At 38.0% G+C, this 24,597-nt stretch overlaps 1 protein-coding gene across 2 annotated transcripts; it reads right to left on the reverse strand.

The window, feature by feature from the left end:
* Positions 1-3,560: 3,560 nt before the first annotated feature.
* On the reverse strand, positions 3,561-23,729 carry FEM1C (fem-1 homolog C). Of its 2 annotated transcripts, none has more exons than XM_022590842.3 (3): positions 23,586-23,729; positions 22,016-22,733; positions 3,561-6,236 (listed from the first exon to the last, which is right to left on the reverse strand). In XM_022590842.3, the coding sequence occupies exons 2-3, from the start codon at positions 22,557-22,559 to the stop codon at positions 4,930-4,932; spliced, it is 1,851 nt and encodes a 616-aa protein (XP_022446550.1). In that variant the 5' UTR covers positions 22,560-22,733; positions 23,586-23,729; the 3' UTR covers positions 3,561-4,929. The 2 variants fall into 2 exon arrangements, with proteins under 2 accessions (XP_022446550.1, XP_089765306.1); XM_089909180.1 differs by lacking the exon at positions 23,586-23,729 and adding an exon at positions 22,895-23,297.
* Positions 23,730-24,597: the final 868 nt, after the last annotated feature.

Genomic DNA, 24,597 nt, shown 5'->3' on the forward strand with positions numbered 1-24,597 from the left:
GTGAGAACCCTGACTCCAGCTGTCCAGCCTCTTTCACTGTTGCCTTGGTTTTTCCTTAGATGGTCTGTCCTTTCTTTGTTATCTTAAGCTGTGGTGTCATTTTAGTTTTGTTTTTCAATTGTCTTTAGTTAATCCCTTGTAATGAATATGTTAACTACATTTTGTTTAGAAAAAGAAAAATCAGGTGCCAAGTTTTTGAACTAGGTATTATCACAAGTATCCTTTATAACTTTATAATCTACAAAGCCATTCGTTTATATGGATGAAAGGATTTTAGAAATAAGTATCAATCCTAGGATCAATTGGTACTATAATGTAAACAAGAGGGGAACCTGCTATTAACAAAATTTTCTTTTGGAAAAGGAAAAAATTAAATTAATAAAATAAGGCTCAAATTATGTCTAAAATAAATCAAGTAGACCTCACTTTAGAAGAGACATTACTGGGAAGTTTTGTTAATGTTTTTATAATAGACTATCTTTTTTTAATTCATCTTTGGCAATGTGAAATACTTTAAACCACTCCACTCCTTGACTTACAAATCCCTCTTTAATGTGAACATATGTATCTGAAGTGTATCCCATTTTAAAGTTTAAATTTTCAATTTTTTAAGGCATGGAACTGTATTGTTTTATTTTTAAATCAGACATTCTATATTAAGAAACTAAATTGAGATAATTATTAAAAGCTGAGTTAATTTAGGGAGAGAAAATCTTATTTATAAGAGCCTTATAATAAACAAAACGTAACATGGCACACAGGAACCAATTCACAATTCCCACAACCCATATTACTCATGAAAGAACATTCTAAATGTGCAGAAATGGAGGGGAAAAAAAGGATATAATAACTTTTTTTTTTTTTGCTCAAATCCTTAAAAATATTCTTAGCCTTATATATTTGCTAAGATTTCCTTTTAAATATTGGTGGTGGTAGTTGGGAACAACCATAGCACCAAGGGTAAAGAAGACTAACGCTTCAAAGGGTCCTGTGAAAACTATGACAAAGCCTGTATTTGTTATGGATAAGTTAATGATTCAAAAGGGGAAAGCCCATACAATTGAATATTTCAATTTATGCCTGGAGTTTAGAAATTATGCATTTTCTGGATCTGTTAAAACTTCTTATATTAGGAAACTTACAGATAAGGAAAAGACAAGGACTACTTACATTTTGCAATTTAAAAGTGATGAAAATAAATTTATAAAATTTACCTTCATAGTAATATATTTATGATATACTTCTGATACTTAATATCAAACTCAGTTAAAAAACTGAGTTAGACCAGTTAAAAAACAAGAGTTAAAAGCAGTCCCTCTCCCATGCATCCCACAACAAAAATCTTCCTGTATCTTTAGTTTCTGTGCTCTTTACTGGAAAAAAAGAATAAACTACATAAATCATCTTTGTTTTTTACATACTAGTATAATAATAAATGCTAACTCGTGAGTTCTAACTGACTATAAATTACCAGTAGGTGTTTTTGAGAAAGGAGTCCACTATCATATGCCTTAAGATAACATCAGTCAAGTATTGAGTTAATAAGAATACACTAGTATTTGGCGCAAATTGAATTTTATTAAACCTTACAATGAATGTTGTGGCATATCATTTTCCATTGTGTGACAGTTTATTGGCTGGCATCTGAATACAGTACTTTTTGGAAAAATACACAATGGGAATTGACAAAAGGGAGAGAAACTAGTTGCTTAGTGATGTATGAGGGCAAAAAGAAAAAGATGACAATCAATTAATTTTAGTTTTCTTAGTAACTAAAATGGTTAAAGTTCCAAGCAATAATGCTGCTGTTACAGTGCACAAGAATATGGTTATTATCTCATCCGGCCCCCACAGTTCTGGGGAAATTAAAAGGATTATTATACCTGTAAAATTCAACCTAAGGCTTCTGCTGGGTAATATTATTTTAAAGAGCTACTTTTTCAAATATAACCTCAACAGTTTTCCCAAGTCACAGGAGATCGGGGCCTCGAAAACATTATACATTAAGTCACTTTACAAGTGAGCAATCACTTAACTGCAAAATCATAATGGGCACCAAATTACCTTTGGTTGATTTGGGCTAATGTCCCTGTCAGATTTATGGATAAGAAAATGACTATTTTTAAAATCTGTAATCCACTTGTCTTTATAATGTAGACTGGCATCTAAATAAAATGACCATTTCTTTTACAGAAATGATCAAGAGTGGAACATCTAAAATTCAGCAGGCCTTAACAGGGGATTTTTATGGAAATGCAACCAAAACTTATACATTAGCTCCAGCCAACATTACCATACTACAGTGTACAGCTGAGAGTACAATTAGCTCATTATTAAATTACTCATCTGTTGGTTAAAAAAAATAACACAAACTTAAGTTTTTTTTAAAATTCAGTCTCACAATTTTGTGAGTACTTCCTGACAAAGGCCTTAAACAGTGTCTGAGGGCACATTTATGAAACAACCTCCTCTAAAATAAAATGGACAATTTTGAGCTTTTAAACTAAGTGATTTTTCAAGAGCTCCTAACATCATTTGGGGAGATGGCAAATAGAGAACTGTATCTTAATTGAAATAAGGCATTTCAGTTATCAAGACTGAGGAATAGTTCTAAGTTATCTATATTCAGTGGTGGGAAAATGCTATGTAAAGAAATCCTTATTTTATACTAGAGTTGCACAATTCAAATTCACCTATAAAATAGTGTGAGATGTGCCTTACTATAAGAGCATGTAAGCCCTCCTACACCCTCCCAACAAAAGGAATATTATATCACTTAAAATCCAATTGCTCACCGTTCACCCCAAAATTATTGAGATCAACTAATGTAGATTTACTGTACTTGCAAAATTTTCCTTTCTTTAAAAAAAAAAGGCTGTTCACGCATATAATTCTTATTCCAGAAGGTCAGAGGCAAATGATTTCAAAAATTGATATCTGATATTTCTAGAATAATTATCTAAATCACAAACTATTCTTAATTTATGTGGCAGTTCAAATATTTCATCAAATTTTCCTATAGTAAACAAGATATTAAAATCTCTTCATCAAAAGGTTGCAGAGCAACCATTTATATCCAAATCACCTTTTTCAATGGTGAAATTAAATATACAACCTAGTAAAATGAGTAAGGATATCTTTTAAAAAATTAAACTTCAATTATTTAACCAGAAAGTAAGTCTAATGCTTTTTTGTTTATTTACTATTCTTCATTACAAGTTTTTTACTGAGTAAAGATGAAATAAACCTAATGTGACTGTTTGCAATGATGACTCCTTAAATACCCCTACATCAACCCTCAGAATAAAATGTTAACACAAAAATCCAAGTGATCAGGCTCATTAAACTCACAGGTAAACTGAGTTTTTCCTCAAACCAGTAAGGAGCTTTTTATTCAGAACAATTTCATTAAGACATTTGCAGGGCAAATATGCCATCATAAATTTTATTCTGAATAACAATAAAGTGCTGAATGATAATTACCTGAATCTTTTTTAGTACTTTTCACTTATTTTTTCTTAAGTTAAAAGAGCCCTTTCTGTGGCATTAGCAAAGCTGTGAAAAGAAAAATCCAAAAAAAAAAAAAGAAAACAAAGAAGGGAGGGAGAGAGGAAAGAAAGAAAAGAAAGGAAGAGAGAAAGAGAAAGAAAAAGAAAGAGAAAAGAAAAGCTAATTTTCAGTAAGGGAAGAGGAAGCACTGCAACCTTTTGTGTTTAATTAGGGTGACAAATAATTGAGACCAAAGTAATTCATGCAAGTTATCTTCAAAGGTATACTTAAGCTTGAAGAAAGAAGGAACACTGTTACTGACCTCTGATACTATGGCAGTAAATTGCGTACTAAAAATACCTTAATTATCCTAGATGCCTAGATCTGGCTTGGCAAGCATCATGCCACTGACATGCTTCAGCTCTTTTTTGTAAATAAAAGTGATTTGCAGTTCAATTACTGAATATTTCAGTGTGACTCATTAAGCTGTGTGATAAAACTTTGAGGTTAAATTTAAGCAAGTTCTCTACACCTAATCACATCATCAGCACAAGCAGGACAATGCTGGCGCAGCATGAAAGGTGGGTCACTTTATAAAGATTCTTCCTTTTACTGCATGATATATTAAGACGACAGACCTAAATTTCAACTGGGTTAATGAGTTAGAATAGCTTTGTTTCCCAAATTTAGCACACAATAATTTCAGTGGATTAGAGAAAGAAACTTCAGATGTAAAGAAAAAAACAACAAAAAAGCTTGAGCTCTGGTAGCTAACCTGTAGCTCTAAAAATTGTCATGCTACAAGAGTACTTTCGTAAAATAACTTTGTAACATACTTAGCAGTGTTTCAGAGTTGAAGGTGACCAACTGCTGCATAGAAAATATGCTAACATACAACAGTCAAGTTGAAGCCAGTGCATAGAAAAGATAAAGCACTTATGGTAACTGCAAATGGTAACAAGTCCATAAAGTTTGTACAACCTAACATGGATCCATAAGGGGAAAGAAATTGATAAGTAGAAATGGTTAAGTTAAAAATGAGGTGGAAACAGGGGAGAAGCTCAGAGAAGAGAAGGAAGAAGCACAAAAAAGACATTCAATTGTATAAAATTCACAAACCAGAAAAGTATAAAGACACCACTGAAAAATGGTTAACTCTGTTCCAAACACCCAACAGCAAACAAAACCAGAATGGATAAGCCTTTGGCAGACAATTTTAGAAATCTGAATATGAGATTACATTTCTCAATAATTCACAAACAATATATTATATGGTATATTTATATTAAATACTGGGAAACCAATCCTGTAAATTTGATGCTTACAATGCTTTAGCCAATGAGAGCACGATGAAATCAAGCTAAATGAATGCTGGTGTTACCACAACAGTGCTCATTTATGAAACAACTGTTACCAAGTCGTGCTTCAACAGTCAAATTATCATCTATGAAGTGAAACGAAGGTCTCTAGCTTTTCTGGGATATGCCCTTTATAGTATATTCTATGATTCACTATGACACGAGCAGCTAGACACTGCAATGTGGTATGATTTATAGGCTGGATCAAATTTTTAGCTATTTCCTTCTCGTCCAGCAAGTCACTAGCAGTTTGTTTGTGCAAGTTTGTGGCATCAAAATGTGCACCTGATTTAATAAGGAGATTCATGATGTCTGGATGGTTGTTCAGAGCAGCGATATGGAGGGGACTGTTGTCATCCGAGTCTCTGACGTTCACATCAGCACCACATTCTATCAGTATCGCAGTAACTTGCAGAGATGGAAATTTACAAACAGGGTACTGCCCTACACAGGTAGTATTCTTGTCCACAGCCAGATGAAGAGGGCTGAAGTTATTCTTCCCCCTTGGATGCAGCTTAAGAAACCTGTATATAGTTTGCTTTTTGAAATGATCCTGTTCTAGAGTACAAGGAACTTTTTCTAATATGCAAATCAAGTGCAAAATAATGGAAAGAGCCTTATTTAACTGTAATGGGTCTGCTGGACACTGAGTTTGTTTGATCGCTCGCTCTATTTCAAGGACACTTTTGCACAGTATGCCCATAAGATCATCAAATGTAACAGTGGTTCCCAGACCTTTAGCCCTATACTGTAGCATAAAAGAGAACAGTTCTGCAAAAGATAATAAGCTGCTGGCGGTCATCGGGCTTAGAGGGTCCAAATTGTTCTGCTGCATATCCAAAGCATACTTCCATAGGTTGATGCATCGTTTGAAATTTCCAGAGTCTGCATAGACAGCACCTCTATATCTAATATAGTAAGAGGTATCAGGATGAGAAGGACCGAGAATACGTTCTCTAATTAATAGTGCCTGCATTCTCATCTCATCAGGATCAGCAATAAGACCTTCTAGCTCTTCTGCACTGTTTACCTCCTTGGCATAATCATAAGCCATTATTAGTGTCTGTGGTACTGGTTTGCTAATTATATTAGTCCTATCACTGTACCTCATGTTCATTGCCTTTTTCCAGTATTTCAAAGCCCCAAGGAGATCTCTTTTTTTGTCTACAAATGTGGCTCCCAGAAGCTCTAGAGCATTGATCCTTTCTGTCTTGCTGGTCTGTGCATGGTGAGTCAGGAAATCCACAATATTTGTGTGACCAGTCACACTTGCTGAGAGAAGGGGAGTCATTCCATAACCATCCTTTTCCATCTTGGCACAATACATAAGAAGCATCTTCATGATGTCCAAACTTCCAGATTCTGCGCAATCATGCAATGCAGTATTACCTTAAGGAGGAGGAAAAAAAGAGATAACATATTTGAGGGACCAGGATATAATGTAATACATATGTATACTTTAGAATCTAAAGAAAAGCAGGCAGCTCCAAGCTGCCCTCAATGGGACATACTTTAATTTGATTACAAATAAGAAAAAATGATCCCCAGCACCTAAAGCTAATGTCTGACACACAGCAGGGGGAAAAAATATTGGTTAAATTCTTTGAATAAACGAAATGACAAAATAAGGCATGAAAAGATATTCAAAGTCACTAAATGAAATTCAAAATTAATCCACGGCCTCTTGATATTTTTCAGTAATGTTTTCAAGTGTATATTCTACAACTAAAAACTGATGAAATGAAATTAACCAGCTATTTACAGTTTTGCTGACAGTCACTTAACTTTCTGGGTCAGACTCCACATTTATAAATAAGAAATCTAGTCTGTAACACCTAAGAGTCTCCAATTTGATTCTAAGAGCCAGAAATTATTTTTTCAGTATTTCTGATTGCCAAGTGGACCTCAGCTGTTTTAGTCAAAAATCTTGGTAACAAAGTACAATACTTTCTTCAAAATACTCACGTAAGAAAAACAAGTCCACTGAAACCTAAAAAATATGCGGGTGGTTCAACATGAACTTTAAAAGGAGACATCTGAAGTGTCCTTTCATAATGGATTATTTCCCACTGTAATTTAATTTTCTTAAACATTCTTTTTAAATGTACTAAATGTTCTAACACCGTCCGATTCTTCCCACACATGCATTAAAACTGACAATAGACACTGGCACATTAGTAAAAGGCTGTGTGGATGAAACATACTAAGACATAATCACTCATTTTAGCTACCTAAATTTAATCTAAACATTCTACTAATGATCAAAGCAGAAATTATCATGCAGACCTTTGATATCTACATACAATGTTTACAGAAAATTTCAACAGTCTTTTTAGGCATGTGTGTGAAAAATAACTAATATAGCTGGCTGAGACAGCTATCTTTAGAAAGACCTGCTTGCAAGGATGGCCCTGGGCTGGCATCTGGAATGTTGTCTGGTAAACAGTTCCAAGATATAAAACTTTCCCTAAATGATAAGGGTGGCTTTTGTGCTGACTACCTGCTTTCCTTCTGGGACTCTGGAATTTTGCGTATGTGCTCAGCAGAGGGTGCCTTTGTGACCAGTGCCCAATAAAAACCTGGACATTGAGTCTCTAACCATTCTCTAATCAACCAAAATGGGTTTCCCTGGGCAGGAATATTGCACACATGCATTTATGTTGCTAGGGGAAGACAGCTCTTTGTGACCTCACAGGAAGGACAGAGCATAAAAAAGCCTGCACAAAGATTCCTCTAGGCCCCAACTGTGCCTTTCCTCTTATGATCCAGGTACATGTCCTTATTATACCACTGTAATAACTCTTAGCCATGAGTACAACTGTATGCTAAGTTACCTGCAAACATGGGGGTGGCCTTGAGGACCCCTGACATAGGATGTGTACTAGAAAGTTGTTTAAACCTGAATACTTCATGTAACAGATCTACAGATAAAATTCCAAAAAGCACAAGTTGTAATACATTAGGACTTTAAATCTCTTCACAAGTTTATCCTGTTTATTAGTTTTCCATGATATCTATAGGGATTATATTAAAAAATCTGGATATGTTGTGACCCAGGATTCCAACGGTCTACAATGGAAGGGTGTCTGATAGAATGTTTTAGCAATGTGTACGGTAACCAACCACTAAGAGAGCCCAGAACTTCTGACTACTAATGTTCATTTGCTCAAAATAATTTCAATTAAACATGACTACTACTAAGTATATTTTTAAAACTCTTTTGAATTATGGATCCCTAATATTCCCATTTTCTCTAAGAAATAGACAATATAATAGAAATATAAAGAGAAGGCTTAGATGGCATTCTTCTCTATTCAGAATAATAAAATCAAGAAAAAGAATGCAGCAAAAGCCAGTTTTTTAAGTAACTGAATTGACATATTAGAAAAATGCAGAATATATATATATTGAATACACCATATACTGAAAAAATGTTCTGTTTTGTTTTGTTTTTTGTTTTAAAGGAATAAGAGACTCTCACATCTAGTATTGGCAGAGGTAGCATGATTACCCTCCCAATCAGAACCAGAAAAGCTGAAAACTGCATTTAAAAAAAATCTGTATGACCGCCTGTAAGAGCTCACAGGGAGACAACATCCAGGAGAATAAAGAAAATTAGTTAAGTAAAGTCCAGAATTTGGGGAAGCTTTCCCCAACGACCTCTACTGATTCTGGAATAGGCAGCTAAAAAACTGGGCAGAGCTTTTGACCTTTCAGAGCTAGAGGAGAAAACTGGAGTCCAAAGCCCATTAAGAAATCCCTATACACTTTAGGTTATAGCTCTGAAGGGCTGCTCTCTAGGAGTTAAGGTGAAGTGCAAAGAAACCAGCGTTCACAGGCACTGAAATGCAAGTTAAAATCATCTTTATATTGAATTAAAGTAATCCAGAACTGCTAGTATATATGTAATCAAAAGCCAGAAGCAAATACAAATACTACTTAGATGAAGATATTATCATACAAGAGCTCAAATTATTTTTATATATTCTTCCTATATAATGTTTGGTATCCAATCAAAAATAATGGACAGGAGAGAAAACAAGGAACCACAACACAAAAACCAAGGATAAGAGCTAAGAGAAAAGCCCAACAGAAGATCTAGATAATACAGTTATCAGACAGACTTTAAAGTAATAATTATGCTTAGAGTATTCAGATATTTTTTTAAAATTTGAGAATTAGACAGAAAACTGTAAACTACAAAAAAGAACCAAACGGACATTCTAGAACTGAAAAACTCAATGGGTGGCTTTAAAAGCAGACTACACACAGCTGAATAGAGAATTAGTGAACTAGAAAATTAAGTCAGATGAAAATACATAGAAAGAAGCATGCAAGTGAAAGAATGGAAAAACAGGAGACTATAGAGACAGAGGAAACGATGTCAGAAGGGATAACATGCTTAAAACCAGAATTACAGACTAAGAAAATAGGCCCAAAGCAATATTTAAAGAGACAAAGTTTGAGAATCTTCTGAAGCTGATGAAAGATTAAGCATAAATTTAATAAGTTTTATAAACAACAAGGATAGACAAAAAGAAAGCCACACTGAGGCACTCTACAGCAGAACCGTTAAAAACTAAGGACAAAGAGAAAAATCTTAAAACCAAAGAATAGGTGGACATGACCTGCCAAAGAACAACAATTAGACTGACAGCAAAGTTCTAATCAGAAACAAGAGAAGCCTTAAAGCACTAAAGGAAAATAAGTGCCAACTTAGAATTCTGTGAAGTAAAGGACCGTTTCAGGTGAGAAAGAAAAGATGAGCCACATGGAAGCCTGGAAAGGAGAGTATCAACATTGACAGAAAGGGTACATTTGTGAGATATCTAAATAAATATTGATGTTAAAAATAATATCTTGTAACAGGGTTTGAAACACATATAGAAGAAAAATGCTTGACAGCAATAGCATAAAAGTAAAGAGGGTAATTGGAGTTGAAGTATTCTAAGATTTCTGCCTTACTTGGAAAGAGGTAAAATAAGAAATTTATGTTAGCCTTTGATAAGTCAAAGTACTACTATCTAGAGTAACCACTAAAATAATGGAGGGTATGCATGCATATAATTACTATATCCTCTAATATAGAGAAAAAATGAAAAATAATCCAAACAAAGACAGAAACAAAGCAAAACAGGTAGACAAATAAAAATCAGTAAGTAGCTAGGAGATTAAAGCCCAAGTATATAAGTAGTTATATTAAATACAAGCAAACTAAATGTTCCATTAAAAGACAAAAACTGTCAGACTGAAAATACAAACACACATAGAACTCGACTACATGCTGCTTACAAGAGAAATACCTTAAATGTAAGGATAGAAAAAGGTTTAAGTGAAAAGATGAAAAAATATATATACTTTATGCAAAAATTAACCATAAGAAAGCTGTCTGATATTAAAATATCAGATTAAGTAGACTTTAAAACAAAATACATGATTACAGATAAACATTTTATAATGACATAAAATTCAAAACAACAGAAAGATATAATTCTAAATTTGTTTTCACCTAAAAACAGAAAAATAAATAAAGCAAAAATCAACAGAACTACAAGGAAAATCAGATAAATCCACTCATAATACATTTGAACACACCTTTTTCAGTTTAGGAGACCAAAACCAATAAGGATATTGAAAATTAAATGAACACTATAGAATTTAATTTTTTTCTAAGGACACATGGAGCATATACAAATGCTGACTACATTCTGGGCCATAAAATGAGACTCACACAAATGTCAAGGGACTGAAATCACTGAGTATGTTCTAAGTCCACAATACAAGTTAGATTAAAAACAAGCGGAAAAAAAAAAAAAAAAACCTAGAAAAATCTCCACATATTTGAAATGTAAAAATATACTTTTAAATAGCCCACAGGTCAAAGAAGGAATCCCAATGGAAAGCAGAAAATATTTTTATCTGGATGGTAATAAAAATGTTAAATAAAAAATCTTGTGGGATATGGCTAAAACTATGCTTAAATGTACATTAGAAAAGAATGGCTTTTTGAAAAAACAGCTAAGTTTCCATCTCAAGAACTTACAGGGGAAAAACAATATATTAAACCTAGAGAGACTAGAAGCAAATAATAAAAAACAGAAATAAATGAAGAGAAAAGGTACCAGTATGCTAGCACGGCATTTTCCCCCTAAATTGTATTAACTATTGCGAACTTATATTAATAACTATGCAAAGTAGAGAAGATAAACTTGTTCTACAAACAGAAACCAGAGAAACTGGTAGTAAAATAAAAACCCATGTCTCCCAATTGCCATTTCAGTGTATTGCTCATTACTAAGGTCATATTTTAAATGCTAGTCATACTACACTCCAGTGAATAAGTTATTTCTAATATAAACCAAGCATCATAATAAAACTTCCACCAATCATATTGCTTTCCAGCTCAAAAGCTTTCATGCTTCCTCTAAAGAAATAGCTGAAAATCTTTAAGATTTCAAAATTCTACAGCATTGATTCTCAAAGCACTATCTGTGTGAGGATGAGAAAGCAACAAGGCAGAAATCTATAGTTTTAGAAGGCATGTCATGTGAAGTAAAGCTTAATCTTGGTAGTGAGAACACACATAAGAAGATATACTCTGGGAAATAGATTTTTAAAAAGAGAAATATTTCCCTAACCTACCTCTCTAGCCTCATTCGTTGTCATCTCCAGTATGAATGCTGCTCTGTGAATCTAGCCCAGGAGCCAGCAAACTTCTTCTGTAAAGGGTTAGATAGTATTCCAGCTTTTGCAGTCCATAAGGTCTCTGTTGTAATCACTCAACTCTACCATATAACAAAAAGTATCCATAGGCAATTGGTTAAATTAATGGACATGGCTGTTTTCCAACAAAACTTTACTTATGGACATTGAAATGTAGCTTTTGTGTAATTTTCACATGGCATGATATATTACTCTTCATTTGATTTTTTTTTCAACCATTAAAAAATATAAAAAATATATCTTAGTTCTCAGGCAGTACAAAAACACGGGGTGGGCAGGATTTGACCTCTGGGCCAGAGTTTGCCAACACCTTCTCTAACCCAAAAGACATCATCAATACCAGCCACACACAAGGCAAAGAAACTGCTTAGGCTTCCCATCACTGTATTCTAAGTTACCTCTCCCAGTTCCTGGAATAGTCCCGCTTACTTCCACCTCCATGCCTCTTCTCTTAATTTTCCTGTCAATATACTCTTTATTCTTTGCCTTTTTAACTTCTTCTCCTCCAAGCTGCACCAGAAATTTCAGCCGCTCAAAGAGGCCTTCTTGGTTATACTATGTCAATTTATCATTTTGAGAATGCCTGGTGAATAAATGTTTCATTCATCCTGGTAAGTACTCATGTTATATCTATCTACTATTATAATCTTACGTAATACCTTACATAATATGTTAGTGCTTCACAAATAGGTTTTCTTACCTAAACTGTCTATTCCTAAAGTACACAGGGCCTATGTTATATTTCCTTTATATCCCAGATAGCAGTTAGCACAATATCAAAGCTAAGGTAGATTCTTAAATTTTTAATACTTGATATCACAAAAAATGATTCAAATAAGGACAAAATAACTTTAAAAACTAAAATCTTAGGGCTTCCCTGGTGGCACAGTGGTTAAGAATCCACCTGCCAATGCAGGGGACACAGGTTCGAGCCCTGGTCCAGGAAGATCCCACGTGCTGCAGAGCAACTAAGCCCGTGCACCACAACTACTGAGCCTGCGCTCTAGAGCCCATGTGCCAAACTACTGAAGCCCGCATGCCTAGAGCCCATGCTCCGCAACAAGAAAAGCCACCGCAATGAGAAGGCTGTGCACCACAATGAAGAGTAGCCCCTGCTCGCCACAACTAGAGAAAGCCTGCACACAGCAACGAAGACAAAACGCAGCCAAAAATAAATGAATAAAATAAATAAATACATTAAAAAAAAAAAAGTAAAATCTTAGCAGGAGGGGATCACCTTTATTATTCTAACAGGTTAAGTATATAACCGCCACACTTTCATGCCCTGGAAGCCCTAAAAAATTTCTGAATTATAACCTAGACCATTACTTAAAAGTTAAGAAAACAGAGGTCAAAAAAACACCCCAATACAAAAGCATAATTTTACAGCAACTATGTCATGTCTCCAAGTGTCTTTACATAGTATATTTTGATAAAGTTGTAATCAGAAAATATACAACTGTTTCCTGCTTTTCACCTACATCTTAGTCATTTTGTCATGTTCCATGTATATAGTCTACATGAACTATTTACACAGATACTACATAATCACTCTTAATGGCTTTATGGTTAAAGTTCAAGTAAGGAGGCATGTCATAATTTACATAAACACTTCTCTGTTGATGGACATCTGCATTCCTTCAGAATTTTCACTATTAAAATCAATGCCTAAAAAACTGTAAGGACAGATAACAGACCAGTGATTGCCAGAGGGTGGGTGCTGAGAGAATGGTTAACTGCAAAGGGGCATACAGGAAGTTTTCATTCCACCTCTATTGTAGTGGTGGTTAAATTACAGTTTATGTTTTTCAAAACTTAGGGAACTGGGCTTCCCTGATGGCGCAGTGGTTGAGAATCCGCCTGCCAATGCAGGGGCACGGGTTCAAGCCCTGGTCCAGGAAGATCCCACATGCCGCAGAGCAACTAAGCCCACGCGCCACAACTACTGAGCCTGTGCTCTAGAGCCCGCGAGCCACAGCTACTGAACCCGTGTGCCACAATTACTGAAGCCCGCACGCCTAGATCCCATGCTCTGCAACAAGAGAAGCCACCGCAATAAGAAGCCTGCGCACCTCAACGAAGAGTAGTTCCCACTCACCGCAACTACAGAAAGCCCACGCGTAGCAACGAAGACCCAACACAACCAAAAAAAAAAAAAAAAAGTAATTGTGGTGATGGCTGCACAAATCTGTGACCATACTAAAAATCAATGATGGGTGGTTTTTAAATGCGTGAATGGTATGTGAATTATGTCTCAAAGCTGTTTTAAAATCAAAGTATTTGTTTTTAGTAAAGTATAAGTTTTGACTTATAGAAACAGCAATTAAAAGGTTTTTTATCATAACAGATTTGTCTGGAAATGCACAAAAACAGTACTTATTGTAACAGGGAACAGCCAATTTTGACTCCATGTTGGATTTCTTTGACTTTAGCCTTTGCTTTTCGTTGCTTTTGTTTTTATAATCATACATAATTGCCTGCCTCAGGGAACTCTACCCACCTGTGAATGGCTGCAAGACAAAAGAAATTAACACATCCCCTCCGGGAGGCTGGCCATTCCAGGAGATGTTCTCCAAGACTGATGGCCCTTTTTACTTTACTTCCTCCCCACCTCTCCCTCTCTATTCTGCCTTTTTACTTTACTTCCGATTCTGTAAAACAAAACTGGCATCCAGACCCCACAAGGTGGTTTTTTGGGGGACCCTAGTCTGCCATCTTTCCGAATAAAGTGGTACTCCTTGCCTCAACACCTCGTCTCCCGATTTGCTGGCCTGTCGTGCGGCGAGCAGAGCCAGCTTACACGACAGCTCCAGCTCGCTCATCATCTCTCCTCTTTAGCCTGCTGTGCTTGGCATCCATTCTTCTACCTTGCAGCGGGGGCTAGGCCGAGTCTTTAAGAGAGGTCCACCTATAAACATGGGGGCCGGGGGGAGGGGTGCAGTTCAACTGCATAACAAGGCTGATTCCAAGCATTTTACTCCTGGAATAGCTAATTGGTATGTGTTAAGGGAGCAGGCGGGAAGGGGTAAAGAGGAAAACGTTAGGATATCAAAGGAGCACTAGAAGATTCCTCTGCTCAGAATATTTTCCTTCCCCATGTATGCTGTAACACCAGAGATACTCAAGGACAAGAGTTTGAAAAAAAAAAAAAAGAATCAAAAATAGGATAGGGGGCTTCCCTGGTGGCGCAGTGGTTGAGAGTCCGCCTGCCGATGCAGGGGATACGGGTTCGTGCCCCGGTCCGGGAAGATTCCACATGCCTCGGAGCGGCTAGGCCCGTGAGCCATGGCCGCTGAGCCTGCGCGTCCGGAGCCTGTGCTCCGCAACGGGAGAGGCCACAACAGGGAGAGGCCCGCGTACCGCAAAAAAAAAAAATGATAAAAAACTACTGGTATCAAGATTACCACGTGCCTTCCCCTCATTAATTCTTTATATAAGGCAGTGAGCTAGGAACACAGAGAAATTTAACAATACAGGTCCTTGAGCTCAATACAAAGTTAAATGCTAATAAATGCTCAAGATGCATTCATGTGACTCAAGCGGGATGAGGACTTGCCTTTGAAATGGGTCTTGATAGCAAGCAGTAATATCTGAGCTAAGGGATCAGGACTAAATTCAACTAATAATAGTATAATTTGATGAAAATTACACAACATAAGTTGATGAAAACATCAACATTACAATTCAGACTTACATTCTAGTTCAGACTCTCTATTCAACTGCAGCTCTACCCAAAGGTAGGGAAAAAAGAGGAAAAGAGATATTTTAATCAAATTTGCATCCATGTGACTTCTTTACCTGGGCCTCTCCCCAACTCTTCCACCTCTATCTTCCAACACATGCATTCCCGATGTCTCAGTAGCATACATCTTTAGAATGCCATGGGCTTCCTAAATTTTCTTTTAAACAAATTTAATTTAATCAATGTGATTAAAATCTCATAAAGATGAACTCAGTGAGGGAACTACATGTAGCTAAAAGATCAATAAGTAAAACTTAACCACTGCCTTAAGTTTGTGTTGCTGGGGATGACTCTGAAATAGCAGTAGTGTTCAGGATCTACTCATTTTCACCATCTTCAGTTGAATCTTGTGAGGACACAGTCTACAATCCAATCTTCAGGGATAGAGGAACACAATAGATATTTCCCTACTGCACTCAACAGACACATCATCTACAGCTTAGCTTCCCCAACTAGGATGCCAAGTTTCCCTGAAGACACAGAGAAAGTGTGCCAGGAGATACAGGAGGGAAAAGGGTGAACAAGAAACAACTTGCAGGAGCAACTTGATCTGGGATTAAAATGTTAATGAATTCAACTAGTTAAACATTATTATTATAACAAAATAAGTATGGAATGTTACAGAGTAGAAAGAAATTTTAAATCCCTCTCTTTCGCTCTTCTCTGCTACTAGGTATGTTCTGAGGTAACCAAGAGCTGAGCTAGAGTTCTCAAAGAAGAAAAACAGAATTTCAGCTTCCAACACTCTCAGTCCTGAAGTATACAAATAAACTACCTACATGACAATAGTCATTATCTTTGTCCATTCTCTTAATACCAACCATTCTTAATTTACAGTGGAGATTTTCTTACATGAAATTCCTTTGGATTTACAGTGGATAAGAGAAAAAAAGGATTTCTTTTTTTTAACATTCTCTTGATTGAAATACATCTATACCCTAAACTGCCTATACTATAGGAGAGAAAGAATGCCTGGGGTTTGCTTCAAGCTACTGCAGAGAACAAAAGGAGGGAGGAACATATTTTTTAACATATATTAGCAAATGTGGATAAATGTTGAAGCAAGGTGATAAGTACATAATGGTCCAAAGTATTCTTCTCTCTTTCTCCACTTACATATAAGTTAGAAAACTTCCATAATAAAGAGGCAAATAGGGGCTTCCCTGGTGGCACAGTAGTTAAGAATCCGCCTGGTGGGCTTCCCTGGTGGTGCAGTGGTTAAGAATCCACCTGCCAATGCAGGGGACAGGGGTTCGAGCCCTGGTCTGGGAAGATCCCACATGCCGCGGAGCAACTAAGCCCTGTGTGCCACAACTACTGAGCCCGCGTGCCTAGAGCCCGTGTTCTGTTACAAGAGAAGCCACCGAAAGGAGAAGCCCACGCACCACAAAGAAGAGTAGCCCCTGCTTGCCACAACTAGAGAAAGCCCGCACACAGCAATGAAGACCCAATGCAGCCAAAAATAAAGATTTAAACTAAATTAATATAAATAAATAAATAAAACCAAGGTTTTTTTTTTAAAAAAAGAATCCATCTGCCAATGCAGGAGACACGGGTTCGAGTCCTGGTCCAGGAAGATCCCACATACCATGGAGCAACTAAGTCCATGTGCCACAACTACTGAGCCTGTGCTCTAGAGCCCATGAGCCACAACTACTGAGCCCGCGTGCCACAACTACTGAAGCCCGCACGCCTAGAGCCCGTGCTCGCAACAAGAGAAGCCACTGCACTGCAACAAAGAGTAGCCCCCACTCGCCACAACTAGAGAAAGCCTGTATGCAGCAACGAAGACCCAGTGCAGCCATAAATAAATAAATAAAAGATTTATTTATTTTTAAAAACGAGGCAAAAAACTGCCTGATCTAGCTCTCTCAAACCCTTTTAAAGCTAACCATACTTACGAGCCTACATGGTTTTCTCCCTTTTCTAAACTCCTATAGAGTTCTACCTGTACCACTCACTTTTCACAATCACTGTCTTAATGTCTTCATGTACGTATTTCTGTACTACAAGGACCAGAAAACACAGTCCTTGCCATCCAAGAGCTTATAATCTTTCCTCTCCTAAATGCAACACATTCATTCAACAAACTCATTTACCAATTGCCCCCTGTGGGCCAGATTACTCTTTCTAACACATGGATACAAACACCAGGTCTCTAGCCTCACTGAGCTCACAATGTAACAGAATTAGAATGTACTAAGATGGGTTTCTCTAAAAAAAAACAAACAAACACCTCAGTCATTCCTCTGCTGAAAACATTCACCGACTTACCTACCACTGCATAAAGAATAAAGTCAAACTCCTTTACCTGGAAGTCAATGTCCTTTTATACTCTAGCCCTGACTGCCCTTTGGTCCAAATATGCTGCTTTCCAATTTCTGTACCCTCCAAGCATATTTCTCAATGTGCCTTTCCTTATGCCATTTCCTAAGCCTTAAAAACTGGATCAAATCCCTTCTGCAGATCTCAACTCCAACAATCCTTTCAAAGCCCAGTGAACTACATGAGGCCTTTCCAGTCAGTACACTCTTCCAAAATCCTATATAATGAATTTATACCATTCCTTTAGCGGTGAACAAATGTGATGTGCTGTATCTTTTCAGAGCCTCCACAATGTCCAACACACTATCTGGCCTACAGAAAATGCACAGGAATTATCCTATTACTGATTTACTTAATTACCTTGGTATCTAAAATAACCGACCCATGCGTGAGGATAGCCTGTCCTCTGGGGCCAGTCTCCCCAATCCCAACTCAAAGAGCTGTTCTATATAGGTCTGTAGTACTCAACCAATCACTTTCAGGTGCTCAATTTCCAGTCGAATTTAGGTGTAAAAGCAGAATTGAGGGTTTAAGTAACTTTTCCATAGATATGCAAAGTCCTATTATGAGTCAAAACATAAACAAACAAACAAAAAAACCCTCAAATATAAAAGAACCAGGGCTTCCCTGGTGGCGCAGTGGTGGACAGTCCGCCTGCCGATGCAAGGGACACAGGTTCATGCCCCGGTCCGGGAGGATCCCGCATGCCGCGGAGCGGCTGGGCCCGTGGGCCGTGGCCACTGGGCCTGCGCGTCCGGAGCCTGTGCTCCGCAACAGGAGAGGCCACATCAGTGGGAGGCCCGCGTACCACAAAAAAAAAAAAAAAAAAAAAAAAAAACAAAGAAAGCCAAAGATGACTATAGCCATGAAGTACTGAGATCAGTGTTATGGCCCTAATATGGGCTTGTCTAATCACTCCTGAATAGCAACCAACTTTCCTGTCTCAAAAATGAACTGTTGTGTTAAACTGCAGCAGCATTTCTAAATATCTCAGTTTTTCTCCCCCTTTTGAATGGCATGGGAAAAAATGGAGCCCACTGTCCCCTCAGGTAACGAGTTAGTTGGGGATAAAGCATTTCCAAAAATCTAAAACAAGAAAGCACTACTGCTGCATTTACCACAGTGTGGTTTAAGTATCTGCTTATGAACCTGTCTCTCCAAACAAGCCATGAGCTCCTGAAGAGCAGGGAATCAAGGACTGGATATCTTGTCTTACTCATCTTTGTGTATCCTAAGTCAAACAGTCTGGCACACTCAAGGGACTCAATAAGTGCTCTCTCGATTAATGAATGAATTCCACCTTAGGTTAAAACATGTTCAAAATGCCAACAGCCTGTTAAAAAGTAATGGAAAGAGGTTAGATAATATATTCAAATGTCAACTGCCTGTTAAAAAGTAATGGAAGGTTGAAGTCACATGCATTTTATATTTAAGCAAACCAAGCATAATATACTGACATTTTCCTTCTTCAGAACCATTTCCAACAGTTTACATATAAAATTTCCTAAGAAATTATTCCATTTTATCCGTCATCTTATCAGTCTTTTCCATTTTTTGCATGGGGGTAAAAATGTGGGGGAAAAAAAAATCCTTTCTTGACACTCTACCAGATCCTTCTCCAGTGTTCCTGCCTCAGTTTCAAATAGTTCCTGTTTTTTATTACCCCCCAAACCCATAAAATAAAAAAAAAAATCTGAAAAGTCGATGAGGGAGTAATTATCAAAGAATGGAAGCTTCAGGACCAGAGTGGGGGAGGTACATACGTACTTTAATCTGCCCCCAATATTCTTTAAGACTCACTGTCAAATTTAAAAGGCACTATGCAAAAGTTAAAGTACTGCACACAGTGATATATTATATATACATATACTACACACGTATGTATTATGTGTATATATGTATGTATATAAAACTGAATGAAAACAATTTTTGGTATAAAATTGTTTTCTCTTATGTGTACTTCTTTAAACAGCATAAATACTAGATATTGATACTGAGGTAAAAAAGAAAAAACTCTAGAATTAGCCAGAAGAGGGAGTATACACATCCTCAAGTACAAAACTATATGATGATAGTGTTAAAAGGTTTTATTACCTCTGAAATAGCAAAGGTAATCAAGTTAAATATTGTTCACAGTTTACTAAGGGAAAATGCTCACTAAAATATGGGCTATTTACAGTATAGTTCTCCCATACATTATATCTCTAGAAGTATAAAGAACTTTGAAAAAGAGAAGGAAAAATAGTACCAGTACTAATCTCTCCAGTGACCTAAGTTTAAAACATGCCCCAATTTGATTTAAATACGTGAGTTTATCAACAATCTCTACATCATTAGGCTGATGAATAAAAAGCCCAAAACAAACTAAAAATTCAACAAGCCTAAACATGCAGCCATACCTTTTAACCCTTTCTCTTCTAGGTATGATTTCAAAGCATTCCCAATACTAACATGGTCAATTAAGCAGTAATTTGTTCTTTTAAAACAAACATTCTTTAAAAGAATGGTGATTGTTTAAAAAAAAGAAAGTCATGCTGTCCTTTTACCCAACACCTACATCAAAGATTATCAGAAACAATAAATCATTCATAAGAATGTTTACAGAAACATTTCTTATAGTGAGAAGGCAGAAGCAATGTAAAACTCCATTAGTAGAAGAGTATGCAGCTACTGAAATTAAAGAGCTATCATTAATGACATTAAGGATAACATTTATTAAGCTAAAAAACAAGTACAGAAGAGCATATAAAATAAAATTTCATACATATATCTAAATGCAAAATTCAGTATCTTTGGGAGGATTATCTCTAAGTGCTGGAATTTTGTGAGATTTTATATTTCCTCAGGAAAAAAATTTACAAAAAAATCACAATGTGGCTGTATCATTTTTATGACAAACCTTTTTAAAAAAGATTATACTAACTTCAGTAAATATGTCCAGTAACTATGTGGTGCCCCATAATTGTGTGGTTTAGCCACTCTGAGAGGCAATCAGTCACTATCACAATGATAAATTGCACATTCACTTTGATTTAGCAATTATACTTACAGGTATTTATAATACAATTATTTTCACACAAGTGTGCAAAGCCACAGATTTGTTCAAGAATATTCACAGCAGCATTGTTTATTTTGGATGTGACCTGTCTGTCAACAGGGACTAGATAAATTATGCACACTCATACAATGAAATACTGTGTAGCCATGAAACAGAATGAGGTAGCACGTGTGTTGGAGCTGAATGACATTCAAGATAAATTAAAGTGAAAAAAAAAGAAAGAACAGTATGCATCAACTAACAAAGAAGAAAGAAGGAGAGATATATACAGACAAGTATACTTGTATTTGCATAGACTATCTTGAGGACACACAAAACACTGTAAACAATGGTAGCTGGTGGGTTGGAGGTCTAGAAATGAAGGGTGTTAAGACTTACTTTTCATACTAAACACTGTAAACCAATTTGTATTGTGTGATTTTTTTTTACCATGTATGTATGCTCCTTTAAGTTTTATAGTTTTTTAATATTACGCAGTGAATTACTTTGCTGTTGTATAAACAAATATGTTTAAGGAAAATAATGTTAATGCTAAGTATTAATATTATACTATCAAAACACTTGTTTTTAAGGGTTAAAAAAATCCTAAACTATCATCTGAACAGTATACACGACCATAAACCTGAACTCTTCTTCTGGACAAAGAAGTTTACATTGTTGCTAGTCAGCAAATCCACATCTGCTTAACCTAGTCCTTGTTTTGCTCTGGGCATTGTAGCAGTTTAAAAAAATCTGTTCTCTCTTGCTATATTTAATGAAAGGATTTTCTATTGGCCACACAGTAAGTATGGAATAAGGGAACAGATTTTCTCCTTTTCATGGATATTAATCCTCCCGGGTCAGTATGGCCTAGCCATCCCTGACAGAATAACAAATGAAATGCCTACATAAGACAAACGTGACAATGACTCACTAAATATAGTAGTTTCTACTCCAAGGGTATTCTAAGAAAATAAAACTAAGAAAAATATATTAAATCAAAGTATATTCTTAAGTAAACACAAGTCTAATGGCTCAGATCAACTGCCACTAACATGCTCTAAACTTTGGGGAACCCACTTCCCATAAATTGGAAGTTACTCCAAATAAAGAGAGAAAATGCTGCTTAACACAGTGATAGGGGGTGTTTTTTTTATCACATTTGTCCCATGTACTATCAAATACCAAAGAAACAATCAACAAGGTTATACTGGAAGGGATACCTAATCAAAATAGGCCTGTCAGTGTTGGCTTACTCAACACCACTGCTTATAATTATGTATCAAACTTCCTGAAAATAAGTGGTAAACACTTAAAAAATTAAAATGAATATGAACTCACCTTTAACACTTTTTCTATTAACATCTGCCCCCTTTTCAAGTAAATACTGAGCAATCTCTTTGTGTCCTTTGTAACATGAGATCATCAAGCATGTATGCCCATGTCGGTTTGACACTTCCAAATCAGCTTTGTGTTCTACCAGGTACTTGACTATTTCCAAATGGCCATCGAAACAGGCAGCTCGAAGAGGAGTTGAATTGGTTAAAGTCGTGTTGTTGACAGACGCTCCATGATTTAACAAAGACTGAACCACCTTCAGATGTCCTGCTGCAGAAGCGGCCCACAAAGGGGGAGCCCCCTCAATGGTTTCGCCATCAAAATTGACCGAGCCCCCGACTTCTATGGAGGCACTGCACTGCTCTAGGAGAAATTCCACCATGTCAAGGTGCCCATACCTGGCGGCCATCAAGAGTGGGGTGGCCCCATTTGTTTTTTCAGAGATCAAGGAGGAAACCTCCTCTTTAGATTTGCTTGCCAACAATTTGGTGAGAAGCCTGAGTTTGCCATCTCGAGCTGCATTAAATACTGCTGTCTTTAGATCCATTTATGTCCAGTTGAGAGGCTGTGCTTTATTTATCCTTCAAAGCAAAGCTCCAGCTTAACTCTATTGACACAGGCAAGGGTTACAGGAACCAAAGTTCAATGTTAATCACGGCGCCCCAGAACGGATGTATGTTCTGTCTATTGCCGTCCAACATATGACAACCAGGGCGCCAAACTAGAGAAAGAAAAAAAAAAAAAGTAGCGGTTTTGAAATTTCCATAGGTAAAGGCGAAAACACTAGGTTTTCTTAATTTTTACTCCTGGGGGCGGGGGGAGCCACACTTTAGGGACTACTCAAAAAAAGGTGGGAAAGAAGAATACAAAAAAGATACACACAGAGACCCAAATGTTATGGTGGGAGACAGTCTCTTCTCTGTATACGGTAAATTTAAACACTACAGGCAACCGGTTTTCTCGCCTCCTAACCAGCCAAGCTTTGGGCTAGTTTTGCTTTGCACACGCCCAGAGAGAGTACAACCCAAAGAGGCAGGAGACGCGGGTGCAGAAATGTTTCCCCTTCTCACATCTGCAGAGGAGAGCGGGCCAAGGGCGCGAGGCTGCAAGGCCTCGCTGTGGCCAGGATGGCTTTCGAGAAGGAACAAAAAAGGTCGGACCCAACAAACCGCGGCCAGCTAATGCCAAAACCCTCACCCAAAAGGTTCTCTCTCCTTTAAAACTACTCGAGGCTCTCAGGAAATCCGGCTGCCTTTTAGCTAACTTCGCCCGCCCCATTCTGATCCCCCCCCCGCCCCGCAAAGGGGTCCGTATGTTCCCCAAACCACAGCCACCCCTACACAACCTTCACCTCTACCTTTTCCCGATAGGGGCAGCCCCCTCCCCAAGCTCCTCCATCAACCACGACCCCCTCCTGCAGGCCGATCAGCCTGTGGCCTCCAGCCCGCTGCCCGCCTTCCGTTCCTGAGAGCGCCCTCCTTCCCCTTCCCGCCCAGGCCTCCCCGCGGGAGCCTCAGGCCGCGGCCCGGGCTCGGCCGACCGCCGCCGCCGCCGCCGCCGCCGCCTCCACTACCTGCCACGCGGCTAGTCCTCCCCGCCGCCGCCGGCCGCTCGAGCTCGGGCTGCCCCCTCAAAATGAGACCGCTATCCGCGCCGCCGTCCAGACCGCCCAGCTCCGCCTGCGGCCGCACAGCTTCTCCATACCCCGCGCCCCACAGGAATGAATCCGGCCGCGCCGCTCGCCCCGCCCCGCCCCGCTCCGCTCCGAGAACTGCCTCCCGCCCTCCCAGTCTGCGCGGGCTGCAGCGGCTACAGCAGCAGCCGCGGCGGATGGTGTAATGGACTGCGGGACGGGGGCCGGACGTGCCAGAGCACTGCTTCACATCACCGACGCGGCAGCCTCGCCATTGGGCCGGGGGAGGGCGGCGGCTGCCGCGAGCAGCCGCCTAGGGGCGGGGCGGGGCGGGGCGGGGCGGGGCCACGCTGGAAGCGGCCGCCGAAGGTTGGCGGAGAGGCTGCCGAGGTGTCGGGGGCTGCTCCGCGCTCCACCTTTCGGGCGCTGGTTTCGGGTACCTTTGGGTCCCAAGGCCATAACCCCCCAGAGGGGTGGTAGCCATTCTTTCTTTCTCGCAGACATCAACTCTCTCAAACTAGTCTCTTCTAAGGCTCCTTCCTTTGGTGGGCCCTGGAATATACCGAGCTCGTTGTGAGGCCTCAAAAAAGCAAAACAAGAAAAACGCAACAAACTTGAGAAAAAGCTTAGTTTTGGAAGCTGCCAAACATGGCTTAGTTTATAAAAATATGAACTCTAAGAAAATATAAAGCTACAAGGAATGATAAAGCTTAACAGCAGTGTAAGTCATCGAGTTCTTCACTCTGAACAGTAAAACCAGGAAATGAGAGGAAGCTAAAAAGTTAATATAAATGAAAAGAATTACTACTTTGTACAGCAGGAAATAAACTTGTGGAATTCATGACGTTAACACATGGGATGTTTTAAACTAGGTTGAGGAAGAGTTTAAATATGTTTGGAGACTTAACACCCATAGTGAATCATGATGAGAAAATAGTTTTGAAAAACGTGG

The sequence above is a fragment of the Delphinapterus leucas genome, chromosome 3 (genome assembly GCF_059928025.1).
Source record: "Delphinapterus leucas isolate spDelLeu-1000000601 "Yukka" chromosome 3, BTC_Dleu_Yukka2, whole genome shotgun sequence".
Taxonomy (NCBI): Eukaryota; Metazoa; Chordata; class Mammalia; order Artiodactyla; family Monodontidae; genus Delphinapterus; species Delphinapterus leucas.

Bases quoted from the DNA above. Each gene is read 5' to 3' on its own strand.
- FEM1C (XM_022590842.3), bottom strand. From the start codon at position 22,559: ATGGATCTAAAGACAGCAGTATTTAATGCAGCTCGAGATGGCAAACTC. The intron at 6,237-22,015 runs GTGAGTTCATAT...CTCCTCCTTAAG, and splicing joins TAATAGAAAAAGTGTTAAAG to GTAATACTGCATTGCATGAT.